General features: G+C 45.9%; 1 protein-coding gene across 1 annotated transcript in view; it reads right to left on the bottom strand.

Moving 5' to 3' along the window:
- Positions 1-4,621: 4,621 nt before the first annotated feature.
- The window catches only part of Kcnu1 (potassium calcium-activated channel subfamily U member 1), an 80,227-nt gene continuing 61,976 nt past the window's right edge, over positions 4,622-22,872 (bottom strand). The window contains 6 exon segments of the mRNA XM_032919343.1: positions 4,622-5,089; positions 8,466-8,590; positions 10,533-10,727; positions 17,992-18,131; positions 19,450-19,527; positions 22,396-22,582. Of these exon segments, the coding sequence (XP_032775234.1) occupies positions 4,783-5,089; positions 8,466-8,590; positions 10,533-10,727; positions 17,992-18,131; positions 19,450-19,527; positions 22,396-22,582 (1,032 nt within the window). The 3' untranslated portion in view covers positions 4,622-4,782.

Genomic DNA, 22,872 nt, shown 5'->3' on the forward strand with positions numbered 1-22,872 from the left:
CCTATGCCTGCAGCATCTCTGCCTCAGCTCCTCGCTTCTCTACAGATGGAAACTCCATGTTCTCCGAGCTCTGAATGGCTCATTCTGCCTCAGGGCACAGAACCAACTGCCGCTGCCTTTTCGCTCCTTACGTGTGTGTGTGTGTGTGTGTGTGTGTGTGTGTATGTGTGTGTGTGTGTAACTGTGTGTGTAAGTGTGAGTGTGTGTATGTGTGTGTGTGTAACTGTGTGTGTGTCTGTGTGTGTGTGTCTGTGTGTGTGTGGGGTGTGTGTGCATGTGTCTGTGTGTGTGTATGTGTGTGTCTGTGTCTGTGTGTCTGTGTGTGTGTGTCTGTGTGTGTGTGTGTGTGTGTCTGTGTGTGTGTGTGTGATTGTGTGTGTGTGTGAAAACCATGGTTCGTTTAACTAAAAAGATTTGAGACAGAAGTGGGAAACAAATAAACTAACATATATTGTATCTTTATTATTTGTACATGTAGGGTGTGTGTGTGTGTGTGTGTGATTGTGTGTGTGTGTGTGTCTGTGTGCCTGTTTCTGTGTCTGTGTGTCTGTGTGTGTATGTATACACACTTCTTTCTGTCACCAGATTAAGCTTTTTTATAAAGCAGGAGTTGGATCAAGCCATCTTGTCCAATTCAGTTGTGCCTGGGTCTTCTCTGCCTGACCCAGCCATCTTCATTTGATCCCAGTACCTCCTGCTGGTTTCCTGTCTCCACCAAGCAGCCTTTTGGCTGATGGCATCACCTGTAATCCCATTCTCATCCAGAGCTGATATCCTCTCGGGGTTCTCACTGATAACCCGGCTCATAGCATTAATTGCTTTCGCCTCCGGTGATGGTTATTTTCTGTGCTATTGTGATCTTAACGGCAAGAATTACATATTCTTCTGCATTCTTGTGGTACCAAATGGCTGCCTTGTACTTTGCAAGTGCTAAATAAACGTTTATTAAGGCAAAAACAATGTGGGTTTTGATTTTTTTAAGACTTTAGTTTTTAATGCTATGTAAATGGGGGGAGGGGTGGGGTCCTGCATATGCATGCGGTGCCCGCAGAGGCAAGAGGCAGCTTTGGGTTCTCCTGGAGGGAGTTATGGGTAGTTATGTGACACCAATGTGAGCAGGAACCAAATTCCATTCTCTAATCTGAGCCATCTTTCCAACCCCCCAACCCCCCACCCTTCCCAACACCCCCCTCTGTTTTTGAATAGTGTGACATTCCAACATTCCACATTGAGAGTCTCTTGAGAATGCTGATGGGGTTGTTAATGGAAATAGGCCACTCTGGGGACTCCTGGTGCTGCCCAGGGGGACTTCAGAGTTACTCAGTACTGGGTGCTGTGTCAGGAGTAGGATGCCTTGAGCCATAAGCATTGATGCATTGAGTCCTGATACAGCAGAACTGTCAGGAAACTCACCCCTAGGCTGTACTTGGGGAGGCATGCTACCCACCATCTTAGCCAACAGCGATTCCACTGGGATTCCACTGCTACACACGGTACAGTGTAGAGGCAGATTCTCTGTGTCTTAGTGTTTTATTAGCCAAAAAGACCCTAGTCCTTGAGGGTCATTGGCTAGAATTGCCTTGCAGCTAGGATGAGGGTCTTAAAGCCCAAGCCCGCAGTGACACACCTACTCCAACAAGGCCACACCTACTCCAACAAGGCCACACCTACCTCAACAAGGCCACACCTACTCCAAAAAGGCCACACCCACTCCAACAAGGCCACACCTACTCCAACAAGGCCACGCCTCTAAAGAGTTCCACTCCGGGGCTGGAGAGATGGCTCAGCGGTTAAGAGCACCGACTGCTCTTCCCGAGGTCCTGAGTTCAATTCCCAGCAACCACATGGTGGCTCACAACCATCTGTAATGGGGTTGGGTGTGTCTGAAGACAGCTACAGTGTGCTTATATACATTAAGTAAATAAATAAATCTTAAAAAAAAAAAAAAAAAAAAAAAAGAGTTCCACTCCCTGGGCCAAGCATATTCAAACCATGACATTCCACTCCCTGACCCCTCCCTAGGCTTGTTCAAACACATGAGTCTATGGGAGCCATATCTAGCCATAGTTTAATAAAAAAGTACACTTAGCGCAACTTCCAAAGTACCCATAGTCTATAGCAGTATCAACAATGTTAAAAGTTCAAAGTTCAAAGTCTCTTCTGAGATCCATCCAGTCACTTAAATTGTAAGACAGGAAATCAACCGGGCAAACTGTAAACTCCGCATCTCCGTGTCTGATATCAGAGCAATTTTCAGATCTCCACTCCTTTTTCGTCTTTGTTGACTACAACAAACTTCTTTTCCTCGGTTGGTTCCACTCCTCAGCAGATAGCCCAAGGTTCTGGCATCTCGAAAATCTTAGGATCTCCAAAGCAGCTTCAATGTTATAGCTTCTTGTTTCAATGTCTGGGATCCACACATGATCTTCTGGGCTCTTCCAATTGCTCCTCCAGCCGTGCCCTCTGAGGCACTCTAAGCTCAGGTCGACTCAGCCCACTGTCGCTGCTGTTCTTGGTGATCATCCCATGGTACTGGCATCTCCAATATGCTGGGGTCTTCCAAAGCAACTATAGGTATTCATGGGACCACCTCCATAGGAGCCTCTCATAGGAGCCTCTCACAGGCTCTCTTCATGGTGCCAAGCCTCAACTCCTTTGCATGACCCCTTCAATCCTGGGCAGTCAACTGCAACTGAGGCTGGACCTTCATCATGGCCTTCCATGGCCTCTCACAGTGCCCAGCCTCAGCTGCTCTTCATGACCCCTTCATGCCTTCAAAACCAGTACCACCTGGGTGACTCTTACACATTACCAAGTGCAGCTGCAGCAGAGGTACGACCTTGGCTATCTCTGGAACACAGCCTTTTCGTGTTCTCAGAAAATACTTCCCAGAAGATATTACCTCAGTGATGCTGGTCTCTTCTTTTTTTTTTTTTGGTTCTTTTTTTCGGAGCTGGGGACCGAACCCAGGGCCTTGCGCTTCCTAGGCAAGCGCTCTACCACTGAGCTAAATCCCCGACCCCGATGCTGGTCTCTTCTTAATCACTGCTAATTTCTTGGCTCCAGCTGACCAGCATCAATTGTCCCAGTAGTCCCTTCTATTCTTGACTCTAAAGCCAGAGCCGCATGGCTGAAGCTGCCATACTCTGCTGCTTTCTGGGACTGGAACATACCCCTCCCCCCTTATGCTATTACCAGTTTTCTCTTTTCTGAGTCCCTCTCTGCCTAAGCTTGGCCATCCTGGAACTTGCTCTGTAGGCTGACCTTGAACTCAGAGATCTGCATGTTCTACCATTAGAACAAGCCACGGGTGATGCCTTTCCAGGACACAGTCAGCAACAACACACACCGATGCCACCCACACAAGGAAGGGGGGGGGGGTCCCATTAATACCTCACCGAGGGCGAAAGCAGTCATGTTATGTGTCAAAAATATCACAAGAATGACCTCTAGGCCACGTACTCTGAAACTTCTTGAGTTGACCCCAGAATTCTAGACATTCATTTACTGCAGGAGGAAACCCTGACAGTGACAGACACACTGGCAACATGTAGGGGACAGGAAAACTACTGCTGTCCTAGAGGAAAAAAAGGAGAGGTCACGAGGGAGAGGAAGAGGGAGAGGGGGGGAGGGAAGGGAGAGGGAGAGAGAAGGAGGGAGAAAGAGAGGGAAACAAAAACTATGTCATTAGAACAGAAAAACAGTTTCCATCCAGGAGTCATGGGAGGAGCCCCAGAGGTGAGAATTTTTAAAAAAATATTTTTTTGGCGGCGGAACACCCTCATAGAAGAATGGGGATGGGGGAAGGGAAGATGGGATAGGGTGTTTGTAGATGGGAAACCGGGAAAGAGGATAACATTCGAAATGTAAATAAATTTAAAAAATCCAATAAAAATATTATTTTCCTACAATATATTTTGATCATGTTTATCCCACTACCTCGACTCTCCTTAGGTCTTCCCCAGTTCCTTAAGCACTCAGATTTATTTTTTACTTTCTGTCTTTCAACAAAACAAAACACAAAAATGAAAATGAAAACAGACCCCCCCAAAAAAAAAACATTTAAGACTAAACAGAAACAGCTGGACCGCTGCTCCTGCGCTCACTCACGCTGTGGCAGCACAGGTCCAAGCTAGGCGGGGGATCCCAGCACCAAGAGGGGGGAAGCAGACAGGGGCTCCCACCCCTAACCAAGCAGCTGTCTGTAACTGATACCTGCCAGCAAAGGGAAAATCTGTTTGCTCCAGCAGAGCCTCACTGGGTGTTTCAAGCACACTGCAGACCCCACGCTCAGGAGTAGCTGGCCAACGCAAAACAGACCGGGCTTTTTATAGTCTCCCCGTGCCTCGGTACTTTGTAACAGTCGCAACCCCCAGGAGCAAGGAGTGGTCCTTCTAAACGGAACCCATCCCTAGAGGAACCCAACCCTAGTACCCAGGTCAGCCCAAATTCTGCTCATTCCCCTGCTTCAACGAGATCCCGATATCCCATAGTACTTTAATAAACATCTGTCCTGTCTTAGGTATACCTAGGTCTTACAGACACATTGGTTCCAGTTCCAACTGGCATCTGTCCAAGTGGAGGACTTCTTAATTCAGCCCAAATGAACCCATTCGCGCTCAAGGAAAGGGAGCAAGGAGCTTTAATACCATTCACCGGGTACACCTTTACCCGTCACACCGGATCCACTGGGATAAGGAGGTTGGCTCCTCCCACGGCAGTGTGGGCTGGACGGCTCGCCGGCCACTAAGCGATCGGTAGGAAAAGAGCCTGCTTCCGTCTTTATTTTCCTGGATCAATGTCACTGGCATCGAATAAGTTCAGAGGATAGACTCGAGAGTTCAAAAGCTGAGGCGATTTCTTCTCTCCCATGGCGTTGGCTGGGCTGAGACTGTGCTCATTAAGGGCACTCTGGGCACGCTGAAAGTTCGACCCCTGGCTCATGGATATCACTTTTGTCGTGGTGTCCTGATCCTGAATTGAAGCATTGCTTTCTGACTTGTCGCAGGTGATACTGAAAGGAATAGCACAGAACACAAGATCTGAGGGCAGCAAGTGACACTCGTTGGCCGGCCTGGTGATCACAAACCTGTGAGGTATAAAGCCAAAGACGGATTTTTGAGACTGCAGTTTGGACAGTGTGGCTACAAGCAACACCCCCAAATAAAGCGGGCGTTTTTGTTCCGGGTTTTCCTTTCTTCGTTGGCACACGACAGTAGGAGAGATCCTGGAGGAGAGGCCAGGGTTTCATCCCTCTACCACACACCCACCTTGGCATAGCACGGAAGCTCTCTGAGGGCAGCTGTTCTCGTGATTTTAATGAGAGGGGAAGGAGACTGTATCTGGGATAGCTCTCTGGCTTTTCTGACCCCTTGGTTTATCGGCTTTCGGTATACATATGCTAAACTTTCAACTAGCACGGTTCTGAGCACTGAGGCAAACTGGGATACAAGGTGGGAGACCTTGTACAATGGCTGACCAGTTGCCCCACGGGCGCAAGGCCCAACCGTAGAACTGCAAACAGGCAAAAGCAAGTTCAGTGCTTGACTGCGGGGAAAAGCTCCTTTGACCAGAGAAACCCAAGGATACAGTTCGCTCCCTACAGGTGCTAGTGTTCCAGACATTTCTATATAGATTTATATCTGTATGTCACAGAAATTTCACACAGCCTGGCCAAAGACTAGGTACGTTAAAACATCCAAATTTTTAATCAAAATTAATCTGCAAGAAAACTTACAGCCTGGGCCTCCGCGAGAAGACTTTTGAAGAAGCAAAATACCTCAACAAGATATCCAGTTCACAACAAGCCTCAACAGGTGGGAATAGCCAGGATTCAAGACCAAAACATAGGCAGGCTGACCTTGTGTGACTTTTACCTGCTGATTTTCTCTACTGTCCTACCTCCCCGCAGTGGGTAGTCCACAGAATCATTTCCCTCCAGTCTTCTGTGGCCCTAATTAACATTTAACACAACTACACTCCTCTTAAAGGAGGACTACCATCTCTTCCTTGAGGACCTCACAAATATAAGTTGTGTGTTCTTCATAAAAACCATATTCTACGATTTTTCCAGATGTTTGAGGGGCAGGATTTAGAGCTGAGGGAGAGGATGGCTGGGGAATACATTTTACATAGAAGAAGTCATTTACACTTTCTGGTGCTGACCACAGAGCACTGCTCCTCCCCCGTCCTAAAGGTGAGTGTTTTGAAGCCAGTTGACCCCCCTCTATTAAATCAGTGTCGTCTATAGACAGACTTCCATGTTTATTTGAGTCTTCCTCGGGATGACTGCTATTCATCCAAATACACGTCTACACCTGTGTCGCCCAGGCCCACTTCTCTGACACCGGATCAATACCCAAAGATTCCCCACCTCCAATCATCTTTGCTGGCGCATCCTGAATGCTATCGCTCCCTGACAATGTCCCAGGTCAGAGATCTTAAGCTTCAGTGAATCACTCTCAGCCACAACCTCCCAGCATTCTTTCTCTCCCACTCCCTCACTCTGAGTGCATCCTCTCTAACGTCATCAAGATTTCCAGTCCTTGTGCTTTGACTTTAGAGTCTGCCACTGCTTCATGCATCCATGACAACTCTGCTTGCATACCCAGCAGTCAATCTGAACCTTTATCTCTTCTCAACTCTGCATTCTCCTCCATCTCTCTCTGCACTGCGTCCCTCCTCCAACTCTCTCTGCACTGCATCCTCCTCCATCTCTCTGCACTGCATCCCTCCTCCTCTGCACTGCATCCTCCTCCATCTCTCTCTGCACTGCATCCCTCCTCCATCTCTTCTCTGCACTGCATCCCTCCTCCATCTCTCTGCACTGCATCCCTCCTCCATCTCTTCTCTGCACTGCATCCCTCCTCCATCTCTCTCTGCACTGCACCCTCCTCCCTCTCTTCTCTGCACTGCATCCCTCCTCCGTCTCTCTGCACTGCATCCCTCCTCCATCTCTCTCTGCACTGCATCCTCCTCCATCTCTTCTCTGCACTGCATCCCTCCTCCATCTCTCTGCACTGCATCCCTCCTCCATCTCTTCTCTGCACTGCATCCCTCCTCCATCTCTCTCTGCACTGCATCCCTCCTCCATCTCTCTGCACTGCATCCTCCTCCATCTCTCTCTGCACTGCCCCTCCTCCATCTCTCTCTGCACTGCATCCCTCCTCCATCTCTCTCTGCACTGCATCCTCCTCCATCTCTTCTCTGCACTGCATCCCTCCTCCATCTCTCTGCACTGCATCCCTCCTCCATCTCTCTGCACTGCATCCTCCTCCATCTCTCTCTGCACTGCATCCCTCCTCCATCTCTCTGCACTGCATCCCTCCTCCATCTCTCTCTGCACTGCATCCCTCCTCCATCTCTCTCTGCACTGCATCCCTCCTCCATCTCTCTGCACTGCATCCCTCCTCCATCTCTCTGCACCATCCCTCCTACATCTCTCTCTGCACTGCATCCCTCCTACATCTCTCTCTGCACTGCATCTTCCTTCATCTCTTCTCTGCACTGCACCCCTCCTCCATCTCTTCTCTGCACTGCATCCCTCCTCCATCTCTTCTCTGCACTGCATCCCTCCTCCATCTCTCTGCACTGCATCCTCCTCCATCTCTTCTCTGCACTGCATCCCTCCTCCATCTCTCTCTGCACTGCATCCCTCCTCCATCTCTCTCTGCACTGTATCTTTCCATGGTCCTCTTACTTCTTCCTCTCCTTCTCTTCTTTATCCTCATCACTTGAGCCACTATTTGCAGTAAATTTATTTGTCCTCTACCTACAATGGACTCCACCAACTCATTTCTACTCTTCCATTTTTTTCTGTCTCCCAGGCTGCTACCTGCTCTCATTCCCATAGTGACAATCCTGGTTTAGAACTGCATGGCACTGCTGTTCTAGATTCCTGCTCTTTGCTTTTGCCCCTTTGCCTCTGATCTAGATAAATATCCTCTCTTTCCCACAGCGAGCAAAATGATCTCCTTTTAATAAAATTGGAGTCTGAACAGTTCACACTGATGTTTAAGAACGCGCAAACCATACTGACTAGAGGAAGCATTCTGTAAACATTTTCAGTGAGTCCAGCAGAAACCCAGGGCATCTCCCTGATAGACAGCAGCTTCATGAATGGGGGTAAACATAAAACAAAACAAAACAAACAAAACCCTCTTAGTGAAAGGTTACAGTTAGTTTTCAGTGGGAACAAACTCTCCACTCTCCTTTTAAGGTCAGTGTTCCTAGGATTCTGATCACATGGTTCCTGCTTTTTAGACCCCGCCTTCCTTAGAGCTATGTCATCATCCTGGGATTCTGATCACATGGTTCCTGCTGTTTAGACCCCGCCTTCCTTCGAGCTTCCTTCATCATCCTTCTCTGCTAATGCAGTGGCTGATCTGGAGCTCTGGGTGCGGCTTTCAGTGAGCCACCGTGGCCTTGGTTCTCACACTTAAAAAGGTGACTGGCGCCTTTCAAACCATCATACTCCCCTTTTGCGTTCTGAATTGTGCTCCCCTTCATCCATTATACGGTATAAGCCAACACATAGGATCCCCAGATTATCCAGTGAGCCACAGAACAGCTGTCCAAAGGTTTTTTTCGGCTGGGAAAAGAAACAGAATAGCAGGCGTTTGCTAAGAACTGTAATCAAACGGTTGTAAGAACTCACTCCAGTTTCGTCTGCTGGCGCTTTCTTTGCTGCAGACACTTAGAAGGCCTGGCAGCCACTCATCCGCTTGTGGTGGCAATGTAAGGTGGGCGGTTGTAGAAGTTTACGATTGGTTTGGAGCCCTTATCCCTTTAGCATCCTGGTTTTCTCCAGAGCCTCTGGTGGGTGTAGTGTGACGCATGCTCGCACATTCTTTAACTGTTGATGGTTTGGCCACCATTGAGAATTATTAATAAGCAGCAGGTTCAGAAATTCAGTTTTAGGGGTAAACTTCAGAGAATCTTTTTTTTTTTTTTTTTTTCTTTTTTTCGGAGCTGGGGACCGAACCCAGGGCCTTGCGCTTCCTAGGCAAGCCCTCTACCACTGAGCTAAATCCCCAACCCCAACTTCAGAGAATCTTAAGCACCCCTGCTCTAAAGCTATGGCCAGCAAGGTCACAGTTCAAAGGCAGTGGCAAAATATCTTAGATACAGCCAGCCAGACAAACAGCTGCTCAGTTCTGTGGTTCCTTAGAGAAAGGTCAAGATCTCTGAGGACAGAAATACAGGACAATTGGAAGTGCGGGAGTACAGGAGGTGCCTGTAGCAGCTTCCAGGACCTATCCCTCACTCACTGGCCATCTGCGGGTGAGGATCACAGAACCACAGGAATGCAGATGGCGTTTGCATCTGGAATTCACATGCACAGGACACGCAGGGGTCCTGCCCGGTTCGGCAGTGTGTGTTCAGCTGCGTACAGCACAGAGGTCTAAAGAGCACACTTCTTTCAAGGGGGCTCTGCTGATACCCAGTGAATCTGCAGAAGATGCCTCCTTGTCCAGCTGTGTCCTGACTGTAACACTGGACAGCTGGATGCAGTGTCAATCAAAACTAAAACAAAAGGCAGGATACTGAGGAGCAGGTCGCTTGGGACAAGGCTACACTCGACTCTGGTTCCTGAATGAAGAGATGACCCACCGGAAGTTGCCCAACATGTTATCTCGTTATGGTCCACATTTACCAGCTCCCCAGGCTAAGAAAGCAAGAGCATATTCTATTGAACCAGTGGCATTCTTAGACCCAGCCACGGAATTCTGCCCGATTCCAGTTAGCCTGACCAGAATACTTTAACATTTCAGATACTGAAGTGATAGTTAGAACCTGAACCACACTCCTTAGTTGGACCCCTGCTGTGCTGCATGGTAAAGTCACAGACATGTGAAGTCCTCCGGTGAGCCTCAGGGCTGCTTTTGTTTTTGTTTTTTTTTTTTTTTTTTTTTTTGTTTGTTTGTTTTTTTTTTAAATGAAATTAGTTATTTAACTTGGGCTATCCCTGGACAGATTAAACACACAAGACTAAAATAGATGCAGAGAAGATCTAGGACTTCTAGATCCGACATGTGACAACAGTCTTACTGCTGCATTGTCTCATGACAAGGTGAAAGGCCAAGAGATGTCCCAGATGGGAGAGAAGGAAGAAGGCCAAGCTCACCTTCTATTGAAAACCCACTCCTGCTAGTAACATCTAATCCATTATGGTCCCTCAACTAATCATCTTTTAATGGGCTCACCCTTCAACGCAGTTGCATGAGTTTCCAAGATGGGATCTATAGGACACATTCAGACAAAGTGTTGGGCCCCTCGGGTGTAGCTTGCACCCTCAGCTGCAGGGCGGAGAGAGCAATTGCTTTCCCTACCTCTTGAGACCGTCTCAGAGAATGCACAGCTGAGGAAAACGCACTGTGCAGGCTCTCTGAAGTCATAGTACCGCGTTGTATTAAATACTTACTGATCATTATTTCTGGGTTGTAAGTCATCTGCAATCCCAAGCAACCTGTTTTCAGAAGCCCGGAGAGTTAAGGAAGTCAGAGAATACATTATACTAAGGGTAGACTCACCTTAATGTCTGATAGAATGGTTTCGTCTAAAGAGAGGAGTCCCAGCTTACACCGCGTCCTCCCGGACAAGAAGGTGGCACCGCCCTCATTTCCTTCATACAGCTTCTCCTTAACCAAATAGTGCTCCATCTGAGAGTTTATACCTCCGGTCACTAGCATCTGAAGTAATTCCAGGACATGGTAGTTGTAGAAAGCCTGGAGAGCAAGGGCAAGCCATGTGTGAAATTACAAGGGCCAACATAGGACGGGTGTTGGGACATGGAGATTTAGTGAGGGTCACCATTTGAAATGGTCCGGATGGGGTCAAACCCTGTTTTCATTGTCACTATAACGGTCGACTGCAAGTTGGCTGTTTGAGTAGGGAGGTGGGTTGGTCAGTGCAGGGAGAACTAAACAGTGGGGCGGGTCTTGTTCCTATGGAGTAGACACTGAAAAATGAGTCTGCCATCCCAGAGTCCTCTCCCTCTGTAAGCCATCAGCCGCAATGCCCTGTGGATCATGGATGTACAGTTGTGAGATGTATACATAACTAATGAGACAGCCTTTTCCCGAGGTTTGCACGGACGTTGTCGTCGATCATTCTTGAGGTCTTTTGGATGTGGATCTCCTGATATTCCTCTGAGTAACAGTAAATTATAGCACTGCACATCGCCGTTACTCACAAGCACATGGAGTTCCCTCAGTTCTCTTCAGCACTAGAGCAGTTACGGATGTAAGATAAGTGGACGTGTAGAATCTTCGGTGTCTTAGTCACTGTTGTGTTGCTGTGAAGAGGCACCATGATCAAGCCAATCGAAGAAAGCACTTACGTGGCCAGCTTGCAGTTTCAGAGGCTAGTCCGTGATCACCATGGGTGGGGAGCATGGTAGCTCACAGGCGAACATGGTGCTAGAGAAGGAGCTGAGAGTTCTACACCCTGACCCATAGGCAGGTAGAGAGCTGTAGGGCCCAACTCTAGTGACACACTTCCCTCAGCACGGCTATACCTAAAATCCTTTTAATCTTTTCAAACAGTGCTACTCCTTGAGTGTTGGGAGCGATGCCCTTGAAACCCTCCATTATCCTGGGACGGCCATTCTTACTCAAACCAGACTTTTTTTTCATCCACGAATCCATAAGAGGAACTGGGGACAAGTTTTTAGAATGCCAAAGAAGCTTGAGTCGAAAGAGCCTGAGACTCTGGGGTGTCTCCATGAACTGCCTTCTCCAGAATCCCTGCCACAATCTTTCTTACGTAGCGGGTTTGCTCAGGGTGGCTGAAGGTGGGTTCTCTAAGAGTTTTATTTATTGCTTATGTTTTTAGGTCGACAGAACAAAGGAATGGGTTTCAGAATGGCATCTGTGTATGTACAGGTCTTTACATTTGCTCCCCCGTCCCTTCCGTCCGACCTCTCTCCCTGTACATCGTCCATTACCCAGCTGGCTCCGTTCATCCCCCAATTAGTCCTTACTCTCCTGTTACGTATTCTATTGCTCTGTACAGTTCCCAAAGCCCCTTGAATATCACTCTCCCCTTCGTGATAGTTTCCTGACCTAAACATGCGTGCGCACGTGCACACACACACACACACACACACACACACACACACACACACACAGACGAAACTTTAGATTTTGCATATGGCATTTTTCTTTCTGTGTTTGCCTTATTCCACTTAACATATACAGGTGCACACATTGTCCTGTAAAAGTCATTACTCCATCTTTCTTTATGGCTGCAGAAACAAATTCCATTGTGCTTCTGTGCCACGCTCTATCTACGTGTGCGCTGATGAGTATTTGCCTGGTTGTGTTTCTCAACTGTTGTGAACAGCACAGCTAGAAAAACGGATGTGTAAGTGCTTCTGTAGTATGTTGGCTTGGAGCCCTTTGGATATATGCCTAGGAGTTAGATCACATAATAGGTTTTTTTTTTCTTAATTTTACTTTATAATGCCATTTTTAGAAGAAAGTCAGTTTTTAGAAAAATACATACCCCCCTTTTTAGAATGCTAATTCTAACTGTATATAAGTTCCTTAAGCTGTAGAGTCATTGAGTCTGAAAATTGGTGTGTGATCTTTGTGTGTGTGTGTGTGTGTGTGTGTGTGTGTGTGTGTGTGTGTGTGTTTCAAGACATGGTTTCTCTGTGTAGCCCTAGCCATCCTGGAGCTCATTCTATAGACCAGACTGACCTTGAACTCACAGAGATCCACCTGCCTCAGCCACAAGATCTTACATGGTTGTTGTGTGCTTCTCATTCCAAAGTCTGCCACTGGCGGAGGCTGGCTGATATAGGCTAGCTGATAAGTTTGGGGCAGGAGATTCTGCACCCAGCAGTTGTGTTATCTGGCACGTTCTAAGATAATAAAGCTGTCTGAATGTTTTTCTTCCATGGAGCATAGGTGGGCAGAGACAGAGAGAAGCTGGGAACTTGATGGCAACTGGGCAAAGCTAAGCTGGGAGGAACTGGGAGTGCCACTGCGGCTCCTGGGAAAGGCAGTAGCTGGCCATTGGCAGAACTAGCCAGGAGGAACAAAAGAGGGAGCAGGGAGAGAGAGGTCAGAGCACAGGCAGCAGCTCTAGGGTCATAGCTCCTGGGCAAGCCAGGAGAGTGGTTGGTGGCAGCCATTCTCAGAGCTCAGCCATCCTCAGAGGAACAAGAGGAAGCCTGAAGGAACCAGAGCGTAGGCCGCAGTCCTGGGCAAAGGCAGAAGCATGTTTTGTTTTGTTTTTTAAAAAATTACATGCAACAGAAGTGTACTATTATATTTCAAGACACAGATTAATCCCAACTCAGTAGCAGGGGGCACTTTCAATACCCCACATTCTACCACAGAAATCTGTGGTAGTTGTCTGAACAGCAGATAGAATCATTAGAACTAAATTATACCATCTATCAAGTGGTTCTAACGGTGACAGAGTAATGTACCCAAGCACAAAGAACACACAATAGACCCAGTACTCCACGAAGTTCCTCTAAAACAGACCACATACTAGGACACAAAGCAAAGCTCAACAAGTACATAAAAACCTGAAATAATTCCATGTATCCCATGCGACCACAACACAATAAACACCCACAGCAAGCAAACCTCGAGTAACTACACAAACTCATAGAGATTAAAAGCTCATTACTCAGTGACGAAGCATAGACAAAAGAAGAAACTGAGAAATTAAAAATTCTTGGTAAATGAACCACCAAAGTTGTCCAACTGAAACCTACGATAAGCAATCGTTACCACCTTTAACTCTAGCTGCAGGGGATCTGGCGCCCTCTTCTGGTCTCTGTGGGTACCCACACTCACATGCACATACTCCTTTCCCCACACATACATGTGTTTACAAAAACAAATTCACGTATTTTGGGCTGGAGATCTGGTTTAGCTATTAGGAGTACGTACCCCAGCCACACATCATTAAGATGTAATAGCTGAAACAGAAGGTACCAGATGAGTGTCTAGTGGTTCGGGACCCATGCTAGCCTCCTTGGCATAAGGATGACTCTACACTGATGCCTATAGCCTTATCCATTTAACCAAGATGCACTTTTAAGTTGAACATGTTGTACTAAGGGACCTCAAGGGTTAGCTGTTGGCCAGTGTTGCTTTTCACCTCATGTGACAAACACTTCTGTAGAACTCACTTTTGTGGCCTTGTGTCTTTCCTGAAGATGCCACCACAGGCTTTGGAATACTTCTGAGGCTTTATATAGCATATTTCCCACATCTCTACCTCAAGGATGATGTCAATCTCTTCTGCTGACTAAAACCCATTGGTACAATAAACTGTGCAAGACCAAGTTCACATGGGGAGTGACTGGAGGCATCACTGAATCGAGGTACCAATGTCTAGTTCCAGACTATATATATAAAAAGCCTGTATATAAGTGGCTTATATTATACACTCCATCACAAAATTTCCAATCCAACACTCTTCCGTCTATCCTGCTAGCCATGGTTACAATATATCCCTTGAAAAGCATGTGTGGACATTTAATTCAGTGCAGTGCTGTTAGGTGGTGGGACATTAGTTATGGGACATCCTTCTCAATCAAAAGCCCATTCTTGTGGATGATGACAGAGTGACCCATTTATGGATGTTCCACTCATAACTAATGGGGACGAATCTGCAGCCCAAGAGTTTCTGAAGAGAGCAGAGAGCTACAACCCATCTACAATGTTTCTTTTTGGCAGGTCAAGTTCATCAACAGTTACTGTTGGCCTCTTATGCTGGTTTAATTGTTAAAAAGTTGACTGACACATTGGTGAGATCCAGCTACACAATGCTAGCAAGAGTTAGTGCAGAAAAAGTATCTGACTTGATTCTCTTCAATGCAAATATGTCTGGCTTGGCCAGGGGTTAATGTTGCTTACCCTTCAGGAACTTGATAGCCTGTCCCTGAGTTCAGTGTTCTAGTACCAAGGTATCTGTCTGATAGCTCAGAGGGGTTTTTGTGATGTTCCCTGTGGCTAAGGGGAGCAGAGCCATGTAATTCTCTCAGTACTAAATAACACTGAAGGCATGGAGAGACTGTGCATGTTCCAGCCACACTTTATTGTATGTGTAAACTGCCTTGGGGCAACCACGCAGTTCAGGGGCAACGCCTTCTCTGTGTGGAACTGCAGAAAGCAGAGTCTTTATCAAGCTTTCCTCAGAGCCTCGTGCATTTAAGATCTGCATTTTGATGTGTGGTCTTTTTGTAACCTTGTCTTGAAAAGTCCCAGAGGGAACAGTCTGAGGCAGTGGCTTGTACGGTCTCCTTTCAGGGGTTTCTAATGTCATTCCCAAATGGCTGCACACTGACTCTCTGGGTCCTAGGAAACTACTCAGATGCCCTGAGTACTCTCTTACCTCATACCTGTCTGGAATATTCGTCTCCAAGTCTCAGAGTGGTGTCAATCCTCCTCCAGATTATGATGTGCACGTGTCTGTTCAGAACCCCCTTCCCTGGTCATAACTGACACCCCTTCCTTACACTTCATATTTCCTATCTCCCCTGGCCTTTGCCCTGCTTTACATTCTTTCAATGTCACTAGTTACCCATGTTTAAATCAGTCACTGCTATACCCATGCACAGTGACCACACAGTATAGGTGTTCAGTTGCTCTTTCAGAGTGGACTCTACTTATGGGAATCCTGTAATGGATGCCAGGCATCTGCTCACTGCCAAATAACTACTGAGCCATCACCAAGAGCTTAAAATGGATCCCGAGAGAGGGGCAATGCATGAGATTTGGCTTAGACCTGAACAAACCTCGAATTCCTACCTGTCAGGAGCCATCATAGGACAAGCTAATAACTACAGGTGATCTTCCTGAAATGACTTCACGTTAGATTATATTTACGACAAAGCTCCCACAGGCAAAGCCCAGGAGTAAATCATTTTAGGAAAGATTCCTCCTGGTATTAATATTATTTTCCTGTTATTATTAAACACATATAACAACCACTAGGTATTAGCCTACCTCTTTTGAGCAGATCTCTGCAGATCTACGAAGATGTACTCTTATAGTGATGCTATATAGACAAATAGATTATTTCTTAATTCTTAATAATGATCCTGTAAGTATTCCTAAAATTATATCAGTATTTATTAAGCTCTTTTATAATGGGGCTGCTATTAAGTCCTTTCTTTCTTTCTTTCTTTCTTTCTTTCTCTTTTAGAGATTTATTTATGTATATGAGTACACTCAGTTTCTTTTTCTTTTCTTTCTTTTTTTCAGAGCTGAGGACCAAACCCAGGGCCTTCTGCTTGCTAGGCAAGCGCTCTACCACTGAGCTAAATCCTCAACCTAGGTCCTTTCCTGATCGTCAAAGCTGCAGTGAGAACTCTGCCAATCTCCCATGTGTCTCCAGTTAACAGCTTCTAGATGGTAACCAGACTTTCTCCTACTCAGAGCACATTCCAGGAGGTTGTAAAACAATTAACCAAAGGTCATAAAAGGGGAACTAATGATTTATTGTAGGTGCTATGACAGAAGATAAAATATCGACTGGGTTTATCTACACAAAACTTCACTAATTACTTAGTTATGGTTCTTAATTTTCAATGAACCTGTGGAGCTGTGACAGGTGATGGATGTTTAGCCAGATTAAATACTCCTAATAGATATGTACATAAATATTCTCTGTTGTAAACGTCTATTTCAATTTATGATTTGATTTTATGTGTGAACTTGTGATGAACTTTTTAACATGTGATCATGTATTTTGAAAGACATATAAGTAGTGAGGACAAAGAGAAGAGTCAGAGGAACTGGGCTGAGGAGAATTTTCTAGACAGAACTGAACTCAAGGAGAACTTACAAGTATAGGCTTAGCATTGGGAGAAAAGGCATTGAGAGTAAGAGCATTATTGGGACATCAGAGCAGGAAGAGAGCAAGATTAGAAGGAGAATGCAGAGTGGAATAACTTAGAGACTATAGGTAACATAAGAGAGCAATGTGCAGAATGCAGAGGGAAAGAGGAAAAAAGAAGCTGGAGAGAGCAGAGAGAGCAGGCAGGTTTTTCCTTACCATGGGATAGAACAGGTCATTTCTTAATAACAAGGTGGCTTAGTCTTATTAAAAGGAACAAGCTTTTTTCTTACAAACTTGGGTTTAATTAATTTAGCATTAAAAGGGTAGAAGCTTTTTCTTTCTCTATGCAGTAAAGATTGGAGCTCAGCTTTTATCCAGAATGAATGAGTTCTTTCTGCACTGGTGCTTGGTCTTTTGCTCCAAATGCATATGTAAGTATGGATGTGTGTGTGCAGGTATGTAATTGTGTGAGAATGTATGTGTGTGTGTATGTGTGTGTGTGTGTGTGTGTGTAAGTATGCAATTATGAGACTGTATGCAAGCTGAGCCCAACTGTTTGAATAAAATGTATAAATGCACATGTGTGAATCTGTACACGAAGTTATATGAGTTTATGCATATTTGCTTATGTAAAAGCTTTTCCTTCTGTGAGTGTTATTCTCCTCTCCTGGTTCAACAGAAGTTTATTGCTCCAAAGAGAAGAGTGAGAGAAAAAAATTCCCTTGACCCACTTAGGACCTTTCAGCTTCCCCCCCTTTTTCTTAGATAACTTTCATAGGAAACTTTTACAACTTCCTGGACGCTCTTCCTAGCTGCCTCCAGGTCAAGATGTAGAGCTCTCAACTCCTTCCCCAGCCCATGCTTCCCACCATGATGATAATGGATGGAACCATTGAACCAGTAAGCCAGCCCCAATCAAATGTTGTCCTTTATAAGAGTTGCCTTGGTCATGTCTCTTCATAGCAATGGAAGCCCTAACTGAGGCAGTTCCCAACCCCCAGACATCTGGGGACCATTGTACACCAGGATTGTAATCTTAAAACTGCGAAAGTGTGAAAATCTGAAATAATGCCTGTAGGGCTGTCTTCAGGGAGTCTTTAAAAAGGGGTTAGAACGGTGAGCTGTGACCTCTCCATGAGGGACTTGCTCCCAGGGGCTCTCTGGCTCATCTGCACCTACCGTGGCCAGGAGAGAATCCAAGAAGGTGCCCGAAAAGACAGTACCCGTAGAGAAGGCAGTGCTGAGATGCAAGCTTGTTCCTTTGATCGCTTCGTCCAGTCCATCCATCTGCTCAATAAAGTGGATGTTGGAGGGATTCTCTGCAAGACAACAAGATTGAAAGGCAGGGCCAGTGCACCTGGCAGGTGAGAGATCTCTGCCTGCATTCCTACGTTCAGTCCTCTGTGGCAGACCAAAGCTCTGAAGGAGAGAATGCCCCATGGACTTTTCTTCCTTTCACCCCAAAGAAGTCAGTAAACATAAACAGGAAGAGCTGTTTGAGCCAAGAGTTTTCATTTAAAAAGCCATGGGGATGAAAAGACAGCTCAGCAGTTAAGAGCACCGGCTGCTCTTCCAGAGGTCCTGGGTTCATTTCCCAGCATCCACCTGGTGGAACACAACAGTCTGGAACTCCACTTCCAGGAAATCCCACACTCTCCTTTTGGCCTCTGTGAGCCTCAGGCATGTGCCGATACACAGACATGCAGACAAAACACCCACACACATAAATTAAAATAATAATAAAAATTAAAACAATGAGAAGCCCGGCATAGTAGTTTAATCTTTATAGTCCTAGTGCTGGAAAAAAAAGGCAAGTGAACTCCTGGACCTCTCTGTCCAGCCACATTAGCTCATTTGGTGAGTTCTAGGCCAATGAGAGATCCCAAAACAAACAAACAAACAAACAAACAAAAAAAACAAAAAACAAAAAACAAAGCAGGGTGCAGAGAGAAGTCTTAGAGGATACGATGACTTCCTGCCAAGCTCGATGACCCAAGTTTGGTCCCTGAGACCCAAGTGGTAAAAGGAGAATTTCAACTGTTCCCTGTTGTCCTCTAATGTATACATATACACACACCATATGACTTTGTCTTAACTCTGCTGGGTCACTTAAACCAGTGGCCTCAAATTCTTCCACATTCTTCCTTAGGTTTGCACATGTTATACCAAAGCTAGACCCGAAGCTCTTATTTCAACCTGACCCTTTCCAGCGAAGAAGAGCTCGGACTGAGCAGTCAGCAGGTGACTTGCTAGCTAACGTGATGGCGGCTGTCTGCTTCCAGGTCTTTGGCTGTGGTCACACCTCATCTCCTGCCCGCCTCCCAATTATACACTCAATGCACTGCATGTTAGAAGTTAGAGATGGTTAAAATGGAAGGTAAATACAGTAAACTTGAAGTCATTTAAGCTTCAAGGTGATTGCAAGTTGACTGACAGATACTTAGAACAGGCTTCCACGGGTAGAACAGGCTTCCGCAGGGTAGAAGCCCAATGGGGCATCCAAACTGCCCCCAAAAGGTTTCTGGGACCCATTCTGGTTCCTTACTCTCCTAACTGTGGATCTAGAAAGCACTTGAGACATCAGCTATGCACCATCATGGTTTCTCCCTTTAATATTCCACTTGAAACCCAACTTACTCAGTTCAGTGAGAATGGGGATCTGCTGGTATCTTCGCTTCCCTTCATATTTAAAAAAAGTAGGTGATGTATTTACTTCTACAGACAAAAGGGAGACAAGAAGCACAAATAAACAGCTCATAAAACTTAGTCAGATGTATGATAACTCCATGGGACCCAATGCTTTATCTCAGCAAAGTTACTTGCTGGTCCAGATCCCAAATTCAATTCCATATTAAGAAAAAAATATAATTGCCCCTTGACATCTACAAAGATTGGAGTCCCTGTAAATACCAATCTTTGGATGTTCAAGCTCCCTTTACAGAAAATACCATGGTTATTTGCATATCACCAAAGCACATTCTCCCAAGGACCTCACGCTACCTCAGACGGCCTCTAATACCTAACGCAGGGTAAACAGCGATAATATGGAGGCTTAGAGAACAGCAGGGTAAGATCTGTGAATGTTTAGATGTTTAATATAGATGCATGTTCCCTTGAATAGCTTCTGTCTCTGGTTGGGTTGAATCAATGGATGCAGAACAGGAGATTGACTGCATGACTGTATTTGGTCTTCTTCTTCTTCTTCTTCTTCTTCTTCTTCTTCTTCTTCTTCTTCTTCTTCTGAAAAGAGGGATGGTGTGTGTGTGTGTGTGTGTGTGTAGAGAGAGAGAGAGAGAGAGAGAGAGAGAGAGAGAGAGAGAGAGAGAGAGAGAGAGAGAGAGACTCCAAGCAGTAAGGTGTTAGTGTTTGAGTGATATCTCAGCCATTCGGAATGTCATGCCACATTAATATTCTTACAGAATTTTTAGGGAAGGGATGAGTTGCCGTTGCTGTTCTGTGAGCGCTCTGGAGACCCTACAACAGGTTTCTGCTCCTAAAGTTATCTGCCAGTCAAGATCCTCTTGGGGGTGTTGCTTGTGTCTCCCCCACTCTGAGAGCCTGCCTCTACCTGGAATGCCTTGGCATTCTGTCTGTAAGCAATGGTCTCTGATGGAAGAGCTCACTATCAGAGTCCTGCAGCACAAGAAACTCAATTCTCATGTATGCTTACATGATTCAGCTCACTGCCTAGGTCTGTCAACCTTTCCCCCTGCAGTGTGGCAGATGGTAATCAGAGCTTTACTGGAAACCCTTCAAGCTTCCCATGGGTCTGTCCAGGAGGCCTGGTGCTCCTAGAGATCCTCTGGAGAGTCCTCACTTCCGTCCGCCTAACCCTACGTCCTGGGGTGAATGACTACGGGGCAGTTAGTGTTGGCTTCCTATGTGAGTTTAGCAGACTGTCATGGTGTGGAAGATCTCATGGCTCTCCCAAAGGTTCCCAGACCATTGGAGGGTGTGTTTTTTGAGCACTGTGTAGTCAAATGCTGATTTCTATACCCGGAGATCTGGCTGCAGTCGGACTTTGCTGTTGTCTTTATTACGAAGCATCATCTCCCGACTGTTTGTGAAACACTGATCTCCACCAACCTCAGATTGGTGAAATAAAGAGCTGAACAGCCTCTAGCTGAGGAGGAGAGCAAAAGGTGGGACTTCCACGACCACAGAGAGGGAGCGGGTCTCAGGTGGGGACCAGGGGAGTGACCAATAGGAGACAAGTGAGGAGGAGGTGCCTGAGCAGACTAACGAGACAAGTAATGGGTAAGATATGGCTGGGAAGTAGGCCAGGTCAGTATTGTTGGGTCAGAAGAGCTGATATCTGCCCAGCTATAGAGTACCCGAAGCTTTTAATGACTATAAAGGCCTCCACATCGTTATTCAGAGCATAGAAAAGCCCCTACTTTCACACCAGACACGAGGGTCAAACTTCCTCAGTCTCAGTACCACGACCTTTATCTGGTGGGGCTGCCTGTGCACCGAAAACTGTGTGCCCTTACCAGCTAAACTCGGATAGCATCTCTCCAGTTATGACAAACAGAGCTGTCACCACTGACATAAATACAGAGAAGCATGTCCACTATTCCACTGGTGCATTATGGACCAGCCTCTAGCTCCCGGCAGAGAGCCTAACACCCCACAGGAAATCAGCATCTTTTTGCTGAAATTAGTAAAAGATGGAAAATCACTAGCTATGACAAACAAACAAACAACAAACAAACAAAAACATTCGGCTGAGCATGGTGAGCGCACCTCTTACTTCAGCACTCAGGAAGCAGAGGCAGGTGGACCTCTGTGAGTTCAAGGCCAGCCTGGTCTACAGAGTGAGTTCCAGGACAGAGTGAGACAGTGTCTCAAAAAAAAAAAAAATTAGAATTCTTTTTTTTTTTTTAAAATATTTCTAACTTATAAAGGAAGTTAAGGGGTTTTTTTTTTGTTTTTCTTTTTTCTTTTTTTCGGAGCAGGGTACTGAACCCAGGACCTTGCGCTTGCTAGGCAAGTGCTCTACCACTGAGCTAAATCCCCAACCCTGAAGTTAAGGTTTTTTTTTTTTTCTTTTTTTTTTCAGAGCTGGGGACCGAACCCAGGGCCTTGCGCTTGCTAGGCAAGCACTCTACCACTGAGCTAAATCCCCAACCCCCGAAGTTAAGGTTTTAAAACAATGACTGAATAATGTCTATAAGAATTAATGATTATTGGTTAATATCTCTTAATGTCATAATATGGTAGAAGCTATGCGTTCCAATATTGCCAAAATTTTATCCAGTGACAAACAAAATTATTTTCCAATCATAGCAAAAGACAATGCCTCTTACATTTCAGTGTTTTTTTTTTTCTATTATAAAATAAGAAACCAGTGTATGGGAATTCCACTTAAGGAGGGATATAGGTTTTTATTTTCCTAAGAATTCCAGAGGAAATAACAGTTATTACTATAACTAAAGCTGGTTATTAGTATTGTCAGAGTCAGAGAATCTGAGACATCGGTTCCCAGCCTCCTTCCTCCTCACGACTCAAGTGTTGGTGGAAGGTGAGTTGCCTTTCCTTACTGCCCCCTCCCAGGCTCTTCCTCTCTGGAGTTGTTCTGACCTTTCTTTGAAGACCCTGACATAGGGCAGCTGATCCGCAGGGCCTGGATGTTGAGGGTGGCCATGATGGTCTCAGTGTCCACCAGAAGCTGGCTGCTCAGTGCCTTGTAAGGAGTGGCTAAGATCACACACATAGAACACTGCTCTACATTGACTGCATGCAGATCTCCAGTATAGAGCGCAGATCCCTACAGAGAGAATTTCATGTAGTGAAGGGGTTGTCAAAAGACCATCATGGTTCATGGTGCTGGGTCATTCTGGGTGGTGCAGCTTTTAGCTAAAGTCTCTGCTGGCTTGACTAAAATGTAGTTATCAGTTATCTGATACATTGTGTTGATCAACAGTTACTTACTTACACATCATAGTCCAGGGGAGAAGGAAGTCAAGGTAGGAACTCATGCAAGGCAGGAATCCAGAGGCAGGAACTGAAGGGGAGGCCATTGAGGAGTGCTTCTTGACAGCTTACTCCTCAAAGGTT

Source organism: Rattus rattus, chromosome 13, assembly GCF_011064425.1.
Source record: "Rattus rattus isolate New Zealand chromosome 13, Rrattus_CSIRO_v1, whole genome shotgun sequence".
Classification (NCBI taxonomy): Eukaryota; Metazoa; Chordata; class Mammalia; order Rodentia; family Muridae; genus Rattus; species Rattus rattus.